At 35.9% G+C, this 22,157-nt stretch overlaps 1 protein-coding gene across 1 annotated transcript; it reads right to left on the bottom strand.

Annotated features, from left to right (window-relative positions):
- Positions 1-15,305: 15,305 nt before the first annotated feature.
- LOC129895028 (uncharacterized) lies at positions 15,306-20,686 on the bottom strand. The gene is made up of 11 exons (XM_055970658.1): positions 20,575-20,686; positions 20,340-20,456; positions 19,458-20,039; positions 17,951-19,324; positions 17,540-17,864; positions 17,205-17,466; positions 16,916-17,132; positions 16,465-16,826; positions 15,917-16,063; positions 15,660-15,807; positions 15,306-15,522 (listed from the first exon to the last, which is right to left on the bottom strand). Exons 2-10 carry the CDS (start codon positions 20,448-20,450, stop codon positions 15,699-15,701), a joined length of 3,489 nt encoding a protein of 1,162 aa, XP_055826633.1. The 5' UTR covers positions 20,451-20,456; positions 20,575-20,686; the 3' UTR covers positions 15,306-15,522; positions 15,660-15,698.
- Between the last annotated feature and the right edge of the window lie 1,471 nt (positions 20,687-22,157).

Below are 22,157 nucleotides of genomic sequence, written 5' to 3'. Positions count from 1 at the left end.
AAAATTGAACAACTTAAAATGAAATGAGTTAATATATGAGTTGGACTAAAATCAGTCCAACTGTTATTTGGGTTGAAATAAGTTAAGCTAAAATGGGCTAAAAATGAATTGGATTATGATACGCCATATTTTTTTCAAATTGTCCATCTTCCCTTACCCAACCCCTTACTCGGTTCCTCCCCTATCATCGATCGAGACTCAAGCCTTTAGGTCTGACTCACAACCCCGATCTTGTCCCCGATAATCCTGACTCGAGATTCAAAACCTTACCTCAATCCGGAATAGAAACTTAATATGTGAGCCTTAACTCTCGACCTCGACCCCTAGATAAGGGACACTATACTAGAGACTTGACCTTAACTCGAGTCCCGTAACCCGAGATTCGAGACTCAACCATCCCCAACTTTGACTAAGACCCCAGTTCTTACCTTGACTCAAAACCCGAGGCCCAACCTTGATCTAGGACCTGAGACTTATCTAGACTTGATCCAGAATTCGATGTTGGGGGATGAAGCACCACAACTAAAGTTTGATATGACAATTCATATGAAAAATAAATTAGACATGAGAATTTTACGTGGAAACCCCTCTAACTGATAGAAGAGAAAAACCACGGAGTAGAAGAATCTCACTATTTATAATATGGAGTACACTGCTCTCAAATACAAGGAGAAAATAACAATTAATATTTCTCTCTTGTAAAAGGAACAACTACTAAAAGGGACACTGAAGACTACAATATTTATCTTGGTGTATAACTCTTTTTGTATTTTTACTCTCACTTTCTGGATGATTTAAATGAGGGCAAGAGGCCCTCTATTTATAGGAGAATGAAAACGCGTAAAAGAACTTTACGCATTTTCAAAATGCGGAAAAATGAGGCTGCTTGGCACAATTTTTCAACAAATTGCTACGCAGCCTTTTACTGTTCTTTTCCTCCATTCTTACTTTTTCCTTTTCAACAATTGCTGCGCCAACTTTTTTTTTCTTTTCTTTTTGACAATTGTTGAAGACTTTCTGTTATAGCCTTTTTTGACCCTTTGTTTTTCTTTTCATTCTCCCACTTAAAGATTTAATTGAGAATCAATTAAGTCTTCACACTATCCTTTTTACCCAACTGCTGCAATGTTACGTTTCTGCTAGGCCAATAAAAGATCGACACCATATAAACTTGTTACTGTTGATCGGCTTCGTCAACATATCTATTAGATTGTCAGTAGTGTGAATTTTCTGAATATCCACACTGCCTTCTTCCACCTTCTCACGGACAAAGTGATACTGAACTCGTATGTGCTTTGTCCTTGAATGAAATGTCGGATTCTTTGCAAGATGCAAAGCGCTTTGACTGTCACAAAACAGAGCAACCTTCTCTTGTTTATGCCCGAGTTCCTCCAGTAACATCTGCATCCATATTACCTCTTTGCTAGCTTGTGTATCTACTACATATTCTGCTTCCGTCGTAGATGTAGCCACGATGGATTGCAGTTTTGAAACCTAGCTTACAGCTCCTCTAGCAAGAGTAAACACATAACCTGTGGTGAACTTACTTTTATCAAGATCACCTACATAATCTGAATCAACATAACCTTTAACAGTAAAGTCTGATCCTCCATAACACATTGCAACATCTAAGGTACCCTTGATGTATCTCAGAATCCTCTTAACAGTATTCCAATGCTCTTTACCAGAATTAGCCATGTATCGACTGACCACTCTCACTGCTTGTGTAATATCAGGTCTTGTACATACCATGGAGAACATTAAACTACCCACTGCTGATGCATACGGTACTCGAGATATCTCCATCCTCTCTGCTTCATTGGTAGGACTCATACTTGAGGATAACTTGAAATTAATAGGAAGTGGGGTAGAAATTGACTTACAATCTTGCATCTTGAAGCGTCTCAAGATTTTTTTCAAGTAGTTCTTTTGAGAAAGTCAAATCTTCCTATTATTTCTCTCTCGGTGATTTTGCATCCCTAGAATCTTATTTGCTGGTCCCAAGTCCTTCATTTCAAACTTCCTAGCCAACTGTGCCTTTAAATTTATGAGACGATCTTTGTTGGGGCCTGCTACCAACATGTCATCAACATACAACAACAAAATAACAAAATCTTCATCACCAAATCTCTTGTAATAAACACAAGGATCTGAACTATGTCTTTTGTATCCAAGACTTATAATGAAGGAATCAAATCTCTTATACCAACACCTCGGTGCCTATTTGAGACTGTATAGATATTTGTTCAACCTGCAAACCAAGTTCTTTTTTCCCTGTTCTTCAAAACCTTCTGGTTGGAGCATGTAAATTTCTTCTTCAAGTTCTCCATAAAGAAATGCAGTTTTGACTTCTAACTGCTCCAAGTACAAGTCAAATGTAGCACATATCGCCAGGACCACTCAAATTATTGTGAGTCGAACCACCAAAGAAAATATCTCATTGAAGTCTATACCTTCTTTCTGAGCAAATCCTTTCACCACCAATCTTGCACGATACTTCTCCACTTGATCATTGCCATTGCGTTTGATCTTGTAGACCCATTTGTTTTCAATGGACTTCCTTTTTTGTGGTAATTGAACAAGATCCCATGTTTTATTTTTATGAAGAGCTTCAATTTCTTCTTGCATTGCTGCCACCCACAGAGATGATTCTTGGCCTTTCATAGCCTCGTGAAAAGTTGAAGACTCTTCATTTTCTGTTAGTAGACAATATGCAATACTACTTTCCATAGAATAATCTGAGTGCCAAGCTGGTTCTCTTCTCTCCCTAGTTGACCGTCGAACTTCTAGAGTTTCGATTGTTCTTCGTGCTCTGGTGCTGCTTCAGAAGAAACTGGAACTTCTTCTATTTCTTCAACTTCAACTGTAGTAGTCTCTGATTTTTCTTTTGAAGTGCTACCTTCTTTTGCTTGTATCTTATTTTCAATAAATACAACATCCCTACTGATTACCATCTTGCGGTTAGTGGGATTCCATAAGCGATACCCCTTGACTCCATCAGCATATCCTAAGAAAATGCATTTCCTAGATTTTGGATCCAACTTTGATTTTTCTTGAGTCTTGTACATAATATAAGCAGGACTTCCGAATATATGTAAGCGAGAATAATCAGCTGGTTTTCCTGTCCACATCTTCATTGACGTTTTCAGATCAATTGCAATTGATGGTGATCGATTGATCACATAACAGACGGTTTTGACTATTTCTGCCCAGAATTATTTTTCCAACCTTGCAGTTGCCAACATAGCTCTTGTTCGTTCCAATAAGGTTCTGTTCATCCGCTCTGCTACTCCATTTTGTTGTGGAGTATATGCCATCGTGAATTGCCGTTTAATACCTTCTTGTTTACAGAAGTTATTAAATTCATCACCAGTGTATTCTCCTCCATTATCTGTCCTCAAACACTTGATCTTTTTCTCAGATTCAAGTTCCACTTGCGCTCTGAATTCTTTGAAAACTGGAAAAACATCTACCTTTCTCTTGATTGGATACACCCAACTTGTCTTGGAGTAATTATCGATGAATGAAACAAAATATTTTGCTCCTCCTAGAGACTCCACCAGTGCTTGCCAAACATCAGAGTGGACTAGATCTAGTATTTCTTTGCTTTTAGCAGAGGAACTGCTAAACTTCAGTCTATTTTGCTTATTGGTAACACAATACTCACAAAAGGGTAGTGAAACCTTTTTGAGCCCCAGAAGAAGCTTTTTCTTAGCAAGAATCTTCAAACCTCGTTTCGACATATGGCCAAGTTTACGATGCCATATCATCATTGATTCTTCAAATGAACTTGCTGACGCGTTTGATGCTTCTCCTTCTTGGTGTGTTTCACCTTTAAGCACATATAGGTTTGCAACAAATTTTTCCTCTTTCATCACTACAAGCGCTCATTTGGATATTCTCATGACTCCACCATGAGTCTTATATGAACATCTATTATCATCTAGTTATCCTAAAGACAATAGATTCTTCTTCAAGTTTTTTACATGTCATACTTTCTGGATGGTGCGTACCGTGCCATCATACATCTTTATTTTGATGGACCCAATATCAATAACATCCAAAGTATAATCGTTTTTCATGAACACAGATCCTCCTGAGATAGGATTATATTGATAGAACCATTTTCTCCGAGAAGTCATGTGCCATATTGCTCCTGTGTCCATGATCCAGACATCAGTGAAATATTTTCTACCTTCATTATTTGATATTGCCTCACTGCCTAAAATATCGCCATCATCCGAGGTACATGCAACATTCCCTTGAGCATTTGATGGCTCAGGGTGTTCACCCTTCTTTTTGAACCGACAATCTTTCTTGAAGTGCCCTTTCTTGCCACAGTTGTAGTACTTGATATTCTTCTTACTTCTTGATTGAGATCTTCCATGATTGTGACTCCCACTGGGCCACGTTCCGCTGGTCTTCCTCTCACCATCATCAAAGCTTCAGCTTGCTGTGAATTTACTTGTCTGTCTTCCTTATTTTTGCGCCAATTTTCTTCTTCCAAGACAGCGGCTGCAATTTCATCGAAAACTAGACTAGCTGTATTGTTCGTCAGGTTGATGATGAGTTGATCATACGAGTCAGACAGACTTTGAAGTAGAAGTTCCGCACGTTCAGTCCCCTCTATTTTGCAACCCATTATTGTAAGTTGCGAAAACAAAGTATTGATATGTTCAGTAACTAACATGGACTCTGCCATTCGAAGAGTATACAATCTTCTTTTTAAAAAGATTTTATTATGCAAAGACTTGGCCTCATACAACCCCGTAAGAGTATTCCATATTTCCTTCGTCGTCCGCTATTCAGCCACACTAGACAACACTTGATCAGCTAGTGCCAAGTGTAGATCAGCAACTGCGTTGCTGTCTATGTCGTTCCACTTGTTGTCATCAACAAAGTCTGTGGGCCTGATTTCAATTGTAGCTAAGCAATTGTCCTTTCTCAATATCACTTTTATTTTTATTTTCCACAATGAGAAATTAGTCCCATTGAATTTTTCAACGTCAAACTTTGTTGTACTCGACGTTGTTATTTGCTTCACACCCTTCTAGATCATTTTTGAATATTTTTGCGAACAATCGTGATAGACTGTACCGTCACCGAAATTTACTATTCACATGAATAGTACTATTCACTGAATTTTACTATTCACGAAAATTTACTATTCATGGATAGTATCTTCGCATAAAATAGACAGAATAACCGAGGGCTCTAATACCACTGTTGGGGGAGGAAGCACCACAACTAATGTTTGATATGACAATTAATATGAAAAATAAATTGGACACGAGAATTTTACGTGGAAACCCCTCTAACCGATAGAAGGGAAAAACTACGGGGTAGAAGGATCTCACTATTTATAATATGGAGTACACTGCTCTCAAATACAAGGAGAAAATAATAATTAATACTTCTCTCTTGTAAAAGGAACAACTACTAAAGAGGACACTGAAAACTACAATATTTATATTGGTGTACAACTCTCTTTGTATTTTTACTCTCACTATCTGAATGATTTAAATGAGGGCAAGAGACCCTCTATTTATAGGAGAATGAAAACACGTAAAAGAACTTTACGCGTTTTCAAAACGCGCAAAAATGAGGCTGCTTGGTACAATTTTTCAACAAATTGCTGTGCAAGCCTTTTACTGTTCTTTTCCTCCGTTCTTACTTTTTCCTTTTCAACTATTGATGCGCCAGCTTTTTTTCCTTTTCTTTTTGACAATTGTTGAAGACTTTCTGCTGCAATCTTTTTTGACCCTTTGTTTTTCTTTTCATTCGAGACCTAAGCCTCGACCATGACTCTGGACCTGACCTAGTCTTGAGACCCGAACCGTGACCCATAGAAATAATCAAAGTAAATTTTAAAAAATAAATCCAAATTAAATGAAATCTTAAAAAAGGGGCTAATGTTGGGGAAATTGAAGCTCACTTTCGAAATGAGATAATGTTTATGAAATTAACTTATGCCCAACCATTAAAATTTTGGGCGGGTTGAACGGGAACATTACTTTTGGGTCATATTTGACACACCCATACGTATTCCTATTGATTAATTAATTTATATCTTAACCATGATTTGCATAAGCCTTCTGGTAATCAGGTGTGTGATGTTCTGATTCGATATCCTCTATGTTTATTTTAGTTGGTTCATAGTGAATCTACTCAACGTCTGGGCTAGGATTTTGAATCTGCGGTTCGGAATTTTATAAAACACAATTTATTGGGTTCTTGATAAATTATTTATACGTATTGAATGGATGTCTAAACACAAATAGAACATTTGAGCCAAAATTATTGAGTTCTGTCAAATTCGTAGGCAATAGCTCATTGAAGATTGCATCACACTTTGTTGAGGCACAAAATGTGTTTATTACGTTATATGCACCGATAGTAATAAAAGTATCTACACGATAAATTACTTAGAAGGTAATTGCAAATAACTTTATGTAATAGCATTGATTGTTAACCTAAAATAAATGGTAAAGAAATGCTATAACATTTTACTTACTATCTGTGTATATAACTTAAATCCATTGACGGCATGTGCATTTTACACAACTTATACGTAGAAACGACTAGATGGAAATTTAGATCAGAAAATATAACCTACACATGTTCATGGAGTATTTCCACAATTATTAAGAAAACGATAAATTTAACTTACATACATTGACAACAGACTAAAGAACTTTTACAACCAACCTTAGTTTAGAACTAACTAGTTCCACTTATTACAGTAAGTTACTTGTCATTATTTTTTAGGTGAGCGGAATTCTTTTACTCTGTCAGTGTACGAAAGCTAAACAGATGACAAGACAACAATTTAGATTAGAGGAAAAAAAGAAAACTTTTTGTACCATTCCACACGTTTGTATTTGCAACGATTCATCATATCCACTGTATACTGACCAAAATGGATGTCAAGGTCCTTTGCCAACTTTGGTATATAATATCCTGGTAAAATGTCCCATATCTTTAGCACTTGAAGGTATGTTGAGTTCTGCTTCAGAATATCGATATTCCAGATCAATTTTAGGTGCTTTACATTGTAGATCTCCAACAGTACAGAAGAATTCCCGCTATTGTTGATTTGTTGTTGAACGTGCTGTTCTTTCTTGACATACGCCAACCACTCGTAAGCTTCACCAAAAGGGAAATCACTTCTTTACTTATCTCAGCATCCTTAATTCTGGCAATGGATTTTGAGAAATCCTCACTAAATATAACAAGTTAATTTAAAACAGCAAATAACATGTGATTTGTATAGGAATAGAGGCTTATGAGGTTACGGTAAGGTTGTTAAACTGTACTCCCTTCATTTCAATTGGTTTGTCTGTTTTAGACGTGATACGGATTTAAGAAAATAAAAAAGACTTTTAAATCTTGTGGTTAATAACTAAAGATACATAGAATGCACAACATGCCCCATAATTATGTGGTCTTCAACATGTCACGTGGAAAGTTATAATTAGAGAGTTGCCAAAAAAGAAAAATAGATTATTTTTTTTGAAAGGGATTAAAACGGAAAGTAAGACAAACAAATTAAAACGGGAGGCGTGGGGGTATAAAGAAATCAACTGACTCAAAGAAAGAGTGAAAGAGAACTTAAATATTCACTTTGCAACACAGTTTTAATGATCTTCAGATTTGCACTATACGGATCTGAATGCAAAGCATTTCATATTCGAATATTTGTTGTCAAATTAATAAGATAGACCACAAAAAACTTGTCCCCTTGTTCACCCTTTTCATTGTCTTGTTGCTGAAACGTAATAAGATTTGAAGAAAGGATAGGTATCCAGTTTGAATCGTCTTCATCATCATCCATGTTTCGAACTATGGCAATGAGATAAGATCTCTCAGGTCTGTTCAGATCATCGATTCTCTTTGGTCTTACATCTGATAAAGCAATCAAATCTCCATTCTCTGGTTTATATTGTCTTTCAATCTTCTTTCCCTCTGTAGGTTTTTCCAGTAAAAGTTGGTAATATAAATGTTTGGGAGGCTCAAAGTTTGATGATGTTATTACATCAAGAACCTCAACGGAAGGGGCTCGCAACACTGTGAATATACATGAGAGCAAATCAGCATGTGTTTCTTCAATTAGTGGAGTAATGTATGACATCAAGTAATGATCAATCGATACGAATGTATCTGGAATTTCTTTCACCTATAACATGGATAGAATATGAGATAGTATTAATTAATAACTTGACAAATCACATATAAAATGGATAAGAAAACACAAAATGATTCAAGATGGAAATGGAACCAACTTCACTCCTAGCCAATATAATTCACTTCAAGAAATGGCAAGGACTCTTTGCAAGATAGTCAAAACGCGTTTTGAACGCGTAGTCAACAAAACGCGTTTTGAACGCGTAGTCAAAAAAGGAACAAAACGCGTTTTGAATGCGTAGTCAAAAAGGGAGGTTCAATACGCGGATTTTACGCATTTTTAGTTTTCTATAAATAGAAGACCTCTTGCCCTCATTTATCCCATCCCAAAAAGAGAGAGTAAGAATACAAAGAGAGTTATACACAAAGATAAATATTGTAGTCTTGAGTGTCCTCTTTAGTAGTTGTTCCTTTTACAAGAGAGAAGTGTTAATTGTTGTTTTCTCCTTGTATTTGAGAACAGTGTACTCCATATTTTATAGTGAGATCCTTCTACCCCGTGGTTTTTCCCTTCTATCAGTTAGAGGGGTTTCCACGTAAAATTCTCGTGCCCAATTTATTTTCATTATTTTTATCATATCAAACTTTAGTTGTGGTGCTTCCTCTCCCAACAGTAGTATCAGAGTCCTCGGTTATTCTGTCTATTTTATGCGAAGGTACTATCTGTGAATAGTACTATTCATGTGAATAGTAAATTTCGGTGACGGTACAATTTATCACGATTGTTCGCAAAAATATTCAGAAACGATCTAGAAGGGTGTGAAGCAAATAACAATGTCGAGTACAACAAAGTTTGACGTTGAGAAATTCAATGGGACTAATTTCTCATTGTGGAAAATGAAAATAAAAGCGATATTGAGAAAAGACAATTGCTTAGCTGCAATTGAAGGCAGGCCCGCAGACTTTGCTGATGACAGCAAGGGGAATGACATAGACAGCAATGCAGTTGCTGATCTACACTTGGCACTAGCTGATCAAGTGTTGTCTAGTGTAGCGGAAAAGCGGACGGCGAAGGAAATATGGGATACTCTTACGGGGTTGTATGAGGCCAAGTCTTTGCATAATAAAATCTTTTTAAAAAGAAGATTGTACACTCTTCGAATGGCAGAGTCCATGTCAGTTACTGAACACATTAATACTTTGAATACTCTGTTTTCGCAACTTACAATAATGGGTTGCAAAATAGAGGGAACTGAATGTGCGGAGCTTCTACTTCAAAGTCTGCCTGACTCGTATGATCAACTCATCATCAACCTGACGAACAATACAGACAGTCTAGTTTTCGATGAAATTGCAGCCGCTGTCTTGGAAGAAGAAAATCGGCGCAAAAATAAGGAAGACAGACAAGCAAGTTCGCAGCAAGCTGAAGCCTTGATGATGGTGAGAGGAAGACCAACGGAACGTGGCCCTAGTGGGAGTCAGAATCATGGCAGATCTCAATCAAGAAGTAAGAAGAATATCAAGTGCTACAACTGTAGCAAGAAAGAGCACTTCAAGAAAGATTGTCGGTTCAAGAAGAAGAGTGAAAACCCTGATCCATCAAATGCTCAAGGGAATGTTGCATGTACCTCGGATGATGACGATATTTTATGTAGTGAGGCAATATCAAATAATGAAGGCAGAAAATGTTTTGCTGATGTCTGGATCATGGACACAGGAGCAACATGGCATATGACTTCCAAGAGAGAATGGTTCCATCAATATAATCCTATCTCAGGAGGGTCTGTGTTCATGGGAAACGATCATGCTTTGGATGTTATTGGTATTGGGTCCATCAAAATAAAGATGTATGATGGCACGGTTTGCACCATCCAGGAGGTACGACATGTAAAAGACTTGAAGAAGAATCTATTGTCTTTAGGACAACTAGATGATAATGGATGTCCGTATAAGACTCATAGTGGAGTCATGAGAATATCCAAAGGAGCGCTTGTAGTGATGAAAGCAGAAAAACTTGCTACAAATCTATATGTGCTTAAAGGTGAAACACACCAAGAAGGAGAAACATCAACCGCGTCAGCAAGTTCATTTGAAGAATCAATGATGATGTGGCATCGTAAACTTGGCCATATGTCGGAACGAAGTTTGAAGATTCTTGCTGAGCAAAAACTTCTTCCAGGGCTCAAAAAGGTTTCACTACCCTTTTGTGAGCATTGTGTTACCAGTAAGCAAAATAGACTGAAGTTTAGCAGTTCCTCTGCTAAAAGCAAGGAAATACTAGATCTGGTTCACTCTGATGTCTGCCAAGCACCGATGGAGTCTCTAGGAGGAGCGAAATATTTCGTGTCATTTATCGACAATTACTCCAGGAGAAGTTGGGTGTATTAAATCAAGAGGAAGGCAGATGTTTTTTCAGTTTTCAAAGAATTCAAAGCGCGGGTGGAACTTGAATCTGAGAAAAAGATCAAGTGTTTGAGGACAGATAATGGAGGAGAATACACTGGTGATGAATTTAATAACTTCTGTAAACAAGAAGGTATTAAACGGCAGTTCACGGTGGCATATATTCTACAACAAAATAGAGTAGCAGAGCGGATGAACAGAACCTTGTTGGAATGGACAAGAGCTATGTTGGCAACTGCAGGTTTGGAAAAACCATTCTGGGCAGAAGTAGTCAAAACCGCCTGTTATGTGATCAATCGGTCACTATCAACCGCAATTGATCTGAAAACGCCAATGGAGATGTGGACAGGAAAACCAGCTGATTATTCTCGCTTACATATATTCGGAAGTCTTACTTATGTTATGTACAACACCCAAGAAAAATCGAAGTTGGATCCAAAATCCAGGGAATGCATTTTCTTAGGGTATGCTGATGGAATCAAGGGGTATCGCTTGTGGGATCCCACAGCCCGCAAGGTGGTAATCAGCAGGGATGTTGTATTTGTTGAAAACAAGATACAAGCAAAAGAAGGTAGCACTTCAAAAGAAAAATCAGAGACTACTACAGTTGAAGTTAAAGAAATAGAAGAAGTTCCAGTTTCTTCTGAAGCAGCACCAGAGCATGAAGAACAAGAGCAAGCTGAGATTGAAACTTCAAAAGTTCGACGGTCAACTAGGGAGAGAAGAGAACCAGCTTGGCACTCAGATTATTCTATGGAGAGTAATATTGCATATTGTCTACTAACAGAAGATGGAGAGCCTTTAACTTTTCACGAGGCTATGAAAGGCCAAGAATCATCTCTGTGGGTGGCAGTAATGCAAGAAGAAATTGAAGCTCTTCATAAAAATAAAACATGGGATCTTGTTCAATTACCACAAGGAAGGAAGGCCATTGGAAACAAATGGGTCTACAAGATCAAACGCAATGGCAATGATCAAGTGGAGAAGTATCGTGCAAGATTGGTGGTAAAAGGATTCGCTCAGAAAGAAGGTATAGACTTCAATGAGATATTTTGTCTGGTGGTTCGACTCACAACAATTCGAGTGGTCCTGGCGATGTGTGCTACATTTGACTTGTACTTGGAGCAGTTAGATGTCAAAACTGCATTTCTTCATGGAGAGCTTGAAGAAGAAATTTATATGCTCCAACCAGAAGGTTTTGAAGAACATGGAAAAGAGAACTTGGTTTGCAGGTTGAACAAATCTCTATACGGTCTCAAACAGGCGCCGAGATGTTGGTATAAGAGATTTGATTCCTTCATTATAAGCCTTGGATACAACAGACATAGTTCAGATCCTTGTGTTTATTACAAGAGATTTGGTGATGAAGATTTTGTTATTTTGCTGTTGTATGTTGACGATATGTTGGTAGCAGGCCCCAACAACGATTGTCTCACAAATTTAAAGGCACAGTTGGCTAGGGAGTTTGAAATGAAGGACTTGGGACCAGCAAACAAGATTCTAGGGATGCAAATTCACCGAGACAGAAATAATAGGAAGATTTGGCTTTCTCAAAAGAACTACTTGAAGAAAATCTTGAGACGCTTCAAGATGCAAGACTGTAAGTCAATTTCTACCCCACTTCCTATTAATTTCAAGTTATCCTTAAGTATGAGTCCTAGCAATGAAGCAGAGAGGATGGAGATGTCTCGAGTACCGTATGCATCAGCAGTGGGAAGTTTAATGTTCGCCATGGTATGTACAAGACCTGACATTGCACAAGCAGTGGGAGTGGTTAGTCGATACATGGCTAATCCTGGTAGAGAGCATTGGAATACTGTTAAGAGGATCTTGAGATACATCAAGGGTACCTCAGATGTTACAATGTGTTATGGAGGATCAGACTTTACTGTTAAAGGTTATGTTGATTCAGATTATGCAGGTGATCTTGATAAAAGCAAGTCCACCATAGGTTATGTGTTTACTCTTGCTGGAGGAGCTGTAAGCTGGGTTTCAAAACTGCAGTCTATCGTGGCTACATCTACGAAGGAAGCAGAATATGTAGCAGCTACACAAGCTAGCAAAGAGGCAATATGGATGCAGATGTTATTGGAGGAGCTCGGGCACAAACAAGAGAAGATTGCTTTGTTTTGTGACAGTCAGAGCGCTTTGCATCTTGCAAAGAATCCGGCATTTCATTCAAGGACAAAGCACATACGAGTTCAGTATCACTTTGTTTGTGAGAAGGTGGAAGAAGGCAGTGTGGATATTCAGAAAATTCACACTAATGACAACCTGACAGATATGTTTACGAAGCCGATCAACAGTAACAAGTTCATATGGTGTCGATCTTCTATTGGCCTAGCAGAAACGTAACATTGCAGTAATTGGATAGAAAGGATGGTGTGAAGACTTAATTGATTCTCAATTAAATCTTCAAGTGGGACAATGCAAGATAGTCAAAACGCGTTTTGAACGCGTAGTCAACAAAACGCGTTTTGAACGCGTAGTCAAAAAAGGAACAAAACGCGTTTTGAATGCGTAGTCAAAAAGGGAGGTTCAATACGCGGATTTTACGCATTTTTAGTTTTCTATAAATAGAAGACCTCTTGCCCTCATTTATCCCATCCCAAAAAGAGAGAGTAAGAATACAAAGAGAGTTATACACCAAGATAAATATTGTAGTCTTGAGTGTCCTCTTTAGTAGTTGTTCCTTTTACAAGAGAGAAGTGTTAATTGTTGTTTTCTCCTTGTATTTGAGAACAGTGTACTCCATATTTTATAGTGAGATCCTTCTACCCCGTGGTTTTTCCCTTCTATCAGTTAGAGGGGTTTCCACGTAAAATTCTCGTGTCCAATTTATTTTCATTATTTTCATCATATCAAACTTTAGTTGTGGTGCTTCCTCTCCCAAACATCTTTGTGGCAACTTTCACCATAAACACTTTTTGTGGCAACCTTTAGAATTGGTGTGAATTATAGTCCGTCCAAACTTATTTGTGGTGACCCCTAACGGTCTCAACCAAAAGTTACTTTTCGTGATGAGCAAGGTTGGAGCCACATAGGTGCAAGGGTTCATATGAATCTCCTTCGACAAAGAGTCACACTATATATATAAGGTTAAAATTATTGTTTTATATATATAGTAAATGTTGAAATCCCTCGACTTCTTCATATTATAAACCTTTGGTAAAATTTTGACTCCACCACTAGCGATGACTGTAATGCCAGCTGCTAATAGATTTCCACAATTACTTAAAAAGGTAAAATCTGTTCCTTGACATAAATAGGAGAAATTACAACTACATATTCATAGCAACCTAAGTATATAATCGCCACTAAAATGTTTATGCGTCAACTATCACTCTCTACAGCAACCTAAATGAAGTGTCACGAAAAGTATTAGTACTTTTTAAGGCGATTAATTATCTCTCACGATAAAAAACAAACCTGATTTCTTGTAGTGATCAATTCTATAAAATGTATAGATGATTGTGCAATAAACATAAAATACTTTCTAGGCATCGATACACCTTCCATGTATCAGATATAAATGTCAATTGAACTATAATAAGCGCGCGCATTTTGGCAATTAACTATACTTTCAAACCTTGTCTATCTAAAGATTTTTGTTGAGTACATCCCCTAAAGACCAAGAAAACACCAAATCCACTAAGCCATGAATAGGTTTGTTCTTTGTAGTTGTTGTCATCATCTTTCCCTAAGAGTCATAAAAGTAAATAAATAAATTAATTAAACATCTTCATCGTACACATGTAAAACAAAAAGAAGATTTTAAAAAAAGTGTTTAATTACCTTTTCTTTCTTCTTCTAAAATTATGAAGCAAATGAGAAGGCAATGAAAACAAGTGAATTCATGGAGGCAGTTTTTTTTTCTTCAAAAGTCTCTTTGTTTTCTTCCTTGGGAATTATAGAGTTTTTGCTTTTTCCATGCATGGCTGGGATACCTATATTGACAAGTGACAACATTAATTAAAATTTATTTAATATTTTCAAATTCAATGTGACATTGTTCGGATTTTAAGAGTCAAATCTTTTAATTTTGACTGTAAATTCAGATATAGAAATAATATGTTTTTGTTTCAAATAAAATTTACATGTTGAAAACTTTTAAAAATATCAAACGTCCATTTCTCTTTTTTCTAATTAAAACAATCTTTAGATGAACTTAACAGTGTTCTAAGTAAATTCATTACAGCCTAACAAGGAAATTAGGATGTAATACTATTAAATTGCATATGACATTTACCTAAAGGCTTATCATTATCATTATTAATTAATATATATTAACTCTAATTAATCATTTCAAATTAGAGTCAGATTAATTGCATGAGCCTTCTGGTCATCAGGTGTGTATGACTTCTATATTGATTCAATTGCCATAGTTCCTGTTTGTAGTATGTTTACTCAGAGGTGGAGTTAGGATTTTGAGTTTTGAGATTTTATAAAAATGCAGCTTATTGAGTTCTTAAATTATTTATACATATTATGTGGATGTATAAACACAAATTCAGAACTTGAGCCAAAATTCAGAACAAAGTGTGTTTATTCTAGGAAATAATGCCATTTTGCTGAGTCGTGTTTCAATTGACGATGAGGTTAAGTTATATACACAAACAGTATAAAAGTATTTGCACAATCAACTACTTAAAAGGAAGTGGCAAATAACTTAAAGTAATAGCATTGAATTGTTAACCTAAAATAAACTCTAAGTAACCGATATAACATGTTAAATTACACCGATGTTGCAACAAAATCAAAATGATAGCACAATCAAATACGAAGACCTTCAAGTTGTATTATATATAGGGTCTTTGCTACATTTTAAAGAGTAGGAGGTCCATTTTACAAGCCATTTCACTTCAACAATATCATAACTATTAATTACAGTACTCTTGGACACCATCTCATCAAACGCGCTGATTCAAAAATTAGAAGATCGTCACCAGAGTTGCAGTGAATTGCATCAAAAATCCAAGCTTTTCAAGCAACAAACTGCCAAGAAAAAAGAGAGAATTTAAAACGTTTAAGAAATTTCGTAGCTAGTCAAACTAAGACACTTAAATTGAAATGTAGGGCGTAGTAGATATGGCAATATATTTCTTGTCATTGTTTCTTGTTTCATATTTTACCTGTATTATGCGGTGTTTAGATTATAACTTTAAAGCCTCCTATTTGGACTTGTTGCGCATATATCGTTCCATGAAATCTTCAGCAAGTAGATTCTGTTTTACTTCGCGTGACAGTTCTCCTTTCTTCATCTTGGACTTGTGAAAATTACTGGTATAACAATGAGTAGAGTTAGTAACTAGACTGATCTAACACCAAAAAGAGTAGATATCAGAGTTCTGTTTCACTTTTGCATGAAATATTTGCAACCTATACTCACTTGGAACTTCTTGAAGATCCTGGTTTATCCCTCAAATTCATGGCTGCCAATCGGCGTACCAACTTGTCGTCTAGGTCACTGTGAGCTGAGGATGTTGTTAAGACACCATTTCCATCAATTGGCCAAGTCATTGGAAATACAAAGTTTCTGCAGAAAAATGAAGACTAAGTCAGCATTTCAATGGTTTTTCAACATGAAAATAATCTATAAGAAGAGACTATGACATATTCCATCCGGTTCAATTTGTTTGTTGTTTTTGACTTGGTACGAAGTTTAAGAAAGTAAAGATGACTTTGGAATCTTATGGTCTTAAACTAAAAAATATGTTAAATGTACCAAAATATCCTTTTATCCTATGGTCTTAAACATGTTAGGTGGAAAGTTGAAATTAAAGAGCTATCAAAACGACTAATAAGGAAAGCAAGACGAACAAATTGATATCGAGGGAGTAGCAATTTAGATCTGAAAATTAACTAAAACATGTATTTATAAGAACAAACAACGAGGCAAAAGTTTAGATCAGAGAAAAAATATAAGACATTTTGTACCGTTCCACACGTTTGTATTTGCATCGATTCAGCATATCCACTGTATATTGACCAAAATGGATGTCAAGATTCTTTGCAAACTTTGGTATGTGGTATCCTGGTAAAATGTCCCATATCTTTAGTACTTGAAGGTATGTAGAGTTCTGCTGCAGAATATCTATGGTCCAAATCAATTTTAGGTTCTTGACACCATACACCTCCAACATTATTGAAGAATTCCCGCCCTTGTTGCTAAACGTGTTGTTCTTTTCTGGCTTACGCCAACCACTCGAAAGCTTCACCAAAAGGGAAATCACTTCTTTACTTATCTCAGCATCCTTAATTCTGGCAATGGATTTTGAGAAATCCTCACTAAATATAACCTGTTAATTTAAAACAGCAAAGAACTTGTTATTTCTATGTTTGAAAACAGAATTCAAATATTCATCAGAGGCCAAATGAAGCAACATACCTTCCATTTGGATGACTGGAATATAGGTGAATCGGTTATGAGTAATGTTTCTAACTCTCCAAGTTCAGTGGCCGCGTTCAAAATTGCTTGATTCAATCGCTTGTCTTCAGTAACATCAAAGTAACAACCACGAGCCTTGGCGTCAATGATCAAATTCTTCCATATGGAACCACTATTAACCAAAGTTGTGCCATTTCCCAATATCCAAAGACAGTACCTGCATAAGAATCAAAGTAAACAGTTAAGAATATCCAAAACCATCCTTTAATGTTGTTCACCAAGTTACTACCTTGCTCGTGTCAATGCTACGTTTGCTCTCTGAAGATTCGAGAGGAACCCAACCGATCCATTGCCATTACAACGAACAGTGGATATAATTATTACATCCTCTTCACCGCCTTGAAAACCATCAACGGAGCGTACATTCACAGAGAAGTCACTCTTAACATCTGTGCTATATTTCTTGCCAAGAATTTGTTGAATAGCAAAAACTTGAGCCTTGTAAGGAGATATACAACCAACACGGACTTTTTGTCTTGAAGAGACAGATTCTGTAGGTAAGATAATTTTATCAGGCCTGCCAACATGTTTATTCATTAAATCCTTGAAAGATAAGTACATTACCTTTATGAAGGTTGGCAACTATCTCAGCTACAACGAAAGCTTCTGCCTTATTTCTCGAGCTGTGTTTGTCATCATGCTCCTCATTTCCACTACTTACATTAATAAATGAATACGAACCAAAAATATCTCCCATAAGAAATTTCTTCTCATATGCTGCTGATTTCACATTAGGACCATCCATAATTTTCTTCTGATAGAACTCTGTATTAGGGAACAAACTTATTTTCGGATGCATCCTATATTGAACATTAAGAAGGTGTTTCTTGTGTCCTAAAATTACCAGCCTCTCAAATAAGCTCCTTCCGAACTCAGCCTTCTCACAAATCTGTATATAACTGATATAGGCTGTAAAAAAACAAAAGAGAGTAGCACAACAAATTAAGAAACAAGTTGTAAAGAGATTTTACTTACCTTGCTCTGAACCATAGCAGGCAATTGTTTTTCATCACCGATGAGTATAGCATGGCGGAGACCAGGGAGTTGTAACGGAATAGTGGATTCACATTCTTTCAGCTGAGCAGCTTCATCAATTACCACCATCTCCAGTGGTGTCATTCCTTCCGTGTGCAACTTTATCGAGCTAGAAGCCGTGCAGAAAATCAAACATGCACCTTTCAGACAAAAACTTCGAATTTGGTAGTCCTCAATGAAATTTGGAAGAGAGATACTCTCATTAAGAAATTTCAACACTTTTAGGCATTCTGTTTTAGTTGCACAAATATTAGAAAGTCTTGTCTTATTCCTTGTAACAAATCCCGGTAGAATTTCTTTTAATCCTTCAGATTGTTCCACAGTAGCAAACAATTTTCCAAGAGTTCGAAACATCTCAAGAAGTCTGATCATCTGCTTAGCTACTTCTAGTGAAATGATAGAAGTAGGTAGATGAGTGTACAAGCTCGTTAGGCAAAATATTAACTGATGCTCGATGCATTTGAATCTTTTGTTGACAAACTCATCACGTGTCCACACAATGACTTCTTTGTTGTTCGTCTCCCCTTCTTTCTTGACCTTGTTTGCTTTTCCTGCTTCTCTCGAGTTCTTCACCCTTTGAGAATTTTGTTTATCTTTCTTCTTGTTCTCTTTTAAGGTTTCAACAACAAATTTCTTCCATAACTTACTCTTCTGGTTTTTGTCGACTCCTTGATCATTGCTCAAACTAGATTCTTGACTAGTACCACTTCCTTTTTCTTCTTCTTCATCATCATCTATGTCCGCATCATCATCACTGTCACGGTCCTTGTCCTTCAGTAAGTACTTGCGGTATTGCTCTTCAGGATCCTCGAGCAAACATGTCATGGATTGTATACCAATTTTCCACCCACTAATCGGAGACAAGCAGCTAGCAAGAGCAGCAACACGGTTACTAAGAAATACATCAAACAGATCATCATGATCATCGATCTTCATTCGTTCCCCATTACCAAATAAGACAATATCTCCTAAACCATAAGTGTCATAGTGCAGACAACTCCGTACATTCTGCATCAGCCTCTTCGTTACCCCCAACACAGCAATGTTCGTGGGCGCACAAGTCAAAGTTCTGCATCTCATCTTTAACAGGACATAAAGTAAAGAGGCAACTGTTTTTGTCTTTCCAGTTCCTGGAGGACCCCAAATTAGCTTAACCGTATTCCGGTGAGCACATTCTCTTGTAGCAACACAACTTACAACAGCCTCTTGTTGTGCACTATCTAGCCCAAAAGACAAGGAAATGGCTCTTGAACTTGATATAGTAATATTATTTTCTGTTTCTCTAACGGGGCAAAGGGAGCAGTCTACTTCACCCTGCGAACGATTGAAATTTACTAGACCTCAATAAATGTATATTGGATACTAGACTAACTATTTAATATCACATATGGATACTATAATAGTCTACAAATGATAAAAATCAAGAAAGAAAGAAGAGGTTACTTACAACATTCGAATCATCACTTTTCAATACGGTCTTAATGATCTTCAAGTTTGAATTTTCCAAATCTGACTTCAACGCATTCCATATTCGAATGTTTGTTGTCAAATTAGAAAGATAGACAACAAAAAGCTTGTCCCCTTGTTCACCCGTTGCCCGGTCAGGTTTTTTAAACGAAACAAGTTGTGAAGACAAGATAGGTATTCTATAACCATCATCTTTCATGCCTTGAACTATAGCAATGAGGTAAGATCTCTTAGGCCTGTTTAAATCCTCAATTCTTCTTGGTCTCACATCTGTTAGTGCAATCAGATCACCAACTTCTGGTTCATATTTTGATTCATTTTTTGATTCACTATTCTCTCCCACATCTGTTTCTTGATTTCTTTTCAACAAAATATTGTAATATAAACCTTTGGGAGGCTTAAAATCTTTTGCTATTTTAACATCAACAACCTCGAGAGCAGGTGCTCGCGAAACTGTGGACACATTTGACAGCAAATCAGCATGTGTTTCCTCAACTAGTGGATCAATGAATGACTTCAAATAATGATCAATCGACACAAATGTCTCTGGAATTTCTTTCACCTAACATATCGGAACAGGACTAATAATTAAATTGGTAAATTGCATACGGAGAGACAAGAAGATAGCACTATTTTAGATGATCCGATATGCACCAAACGACATTTTTGAAGAGTCAGAGCAACATAGCTTTCAACCAACTAAACACATTAGCCAACTATTGTTGCTCTAATTCTCCAAAAATATTGTAACTCGTGTGTCGGATCCTCTAAAAATACACTAATACTTTTTAAGGATCCGATGTCCGAGCAACATAGCTTAGCCAATACCAACACATGAACAAGAAGAAAGATGAATTCAAACCTTGTTTTTGTAAAGATCTTTGTTCAACACATCTTTTAAAGACCAAGAAAACACCAAATCCACTAAGCCAGGAATTGTTTTCTCTGTTTTCTTCTTTGTAGTAGTTGCCATTTCCCCCTAATATTAATCAAAATTATTTTAAAGAAATAAAATAAAATAACAACATCATGATCATGATCATGATCATCAACATGCAAGAACAAATAGAAGGAAAAAAATAATAATAAAACTTTACCTTTGTATTTTTTCTTCTTCTTGTAGGATTATGATCCTTTAATTAATTACTTTATGTTATATAGAAGCAACAAAATACTCTCTACTGCTGCATTCAACAAAAATGATGAAAGTTATAAGCAAAAATATGTGTGGAAAATGACAAGTAACTTTAATGTAGCAAATTGAAGAAAGCTTTCATGGAAAAAGAATTTATTTCGTACAATCATATGATAAAAAGGAGAAAAAGTGTGGAATAAAAATTATAAAGACCTTCAATAAGGTGGACTTAAGAGTCAATAACTAAAATACATGAAAAAAACAAAGAAGTTACAAGGAATACTTATAATACATATATTTTTAATTTTTTTTCTTTACTAAAACTTAGGAAAGTTGTGTATATATACTAATATTCTATGTTGGTGACAATATCAGTTTTTATACTGTACCAAAAGTGAAAAGATTCCAAAGGCTAAAAGGAAGAAAGAGGAAGATGATGAGAAGTTATAAGGAAGACTTACAATTGAAGTCTTATACTATATATATAAAAGGGAAAAAACTACTTACATCCATTTTTACACCTTCAGTATTAACTTATTACATTCTTTAAGGAGCAATAAATAAAATAAATGGTGAAGTTAAACAATTTCGTTAAAAGTGTTCAAGATTTAATATATACACATGAAAAAAAATTGAACTATATACTTCCTATAACATGTTACAACAAATTAAGTAAGGTTACCATATATTAAGACCTGTTAACTTGATAAGAATATAATTAACTTTAGTTGGTAGTAGTAGTATAAAATAATGAGTTTTTAAGTTTTATATAAAGCAAGTTATCTGCTATAATAAATCATGTTGACCTGATAACGTAAAAAAATATTTATATTAAAATTATAATTTATTAAATTCTAAATTAATTGTATATACTTTTAGTGCAACATAACGAAAAAGAAAGAAATTAAATTGGTGTGAATAGAAGTGAAATCCTATATAGGGAAATGTAGAAAATAAGGACGTGAAAGTGATTTTTGTGAGGGTCGTTTCGTTTTCTTCGTTGGGAATTAAAGAGAATTCAAATTTTTTCATCACTTTTCTTTTCACATTTGTCATAAAACTTAAAGGAGTGAACTTTGTTATAATGACAAATTAAAAGCTATTGTACTATGTGCAACTTTGGAGTAGGTATAAAAAAAACAAGATACTTTTTGAATCCTAAGGATCTTTTTAAAAAACACATATCAAAACGAACAGTTCACCTATTTATGAGCGAATTATGATTAACATCTCTAATTTTGATATGTATTTTTAGAGAGGGTCTCTTTTGGTGTCTAGGGTTCAAAAAGTGTCCGTTTTGATACTGGATTCTGCAACTTCGTTTCCCTGCCGACCTCTTTCTATATGAGTAAATATGATTTAAATCACAGACTAAACCACAATATAATATGTAACTAACAACACTATGGTTGTGTTTGGTATGAAGCCAGGAAATTTCAATTTTTTCATGTTCGTTTGGTCGAATATTTTCTTTAGGAAAATGAGTTCTCTAATGAAAGTGGGGGGAAATAATTTTTACAAGTGACATTTCACGTCATTTGTATT

The sequence above is a fragment of the Solanum dulcamara genome, chromosome 7 (assembly GCF_947179165.1).
Source record: "Solanum dulcamara chromosome 7, daSolDulc1.2, whole genome shotgun sequence".
Lineage (NCBI taxonomy): Eukaryota > Viridiplantae > Streptophyta > Magnoliopsida > Solanales > Solanaceae > Solanum > Solanum dulcamara.
Note: the sequence above shows the minus strand (reverse complement) of the source record. Positions and strands in the feature narration are given on the sequence as shown.

Bases quoted from the DNA above. Each gene is read 5' to 3' on its own strand.
- LOC129895028 (XM_055970658.1), bottom strand. From the start codon at position 20,450: ATGGCAACTACTACAAAGAAGAAAACAGAGAAAACAATTCCTGGCTTA. The intron at 17,467-17,539 runs GTAATGTACTTA...TCTTACCTACAG, and splicing joins AGTTGCCAACCTTCATAAAG to AATCTGTCTCTTCAAGACAA. The intron at 15,808-15,916 runs GTGAGTATAGGT...TTGTTATACCAG, and splicing joins GGATCTTCAAGAAGTTCCAA to TAATTTTCACAAGTCCAAGA.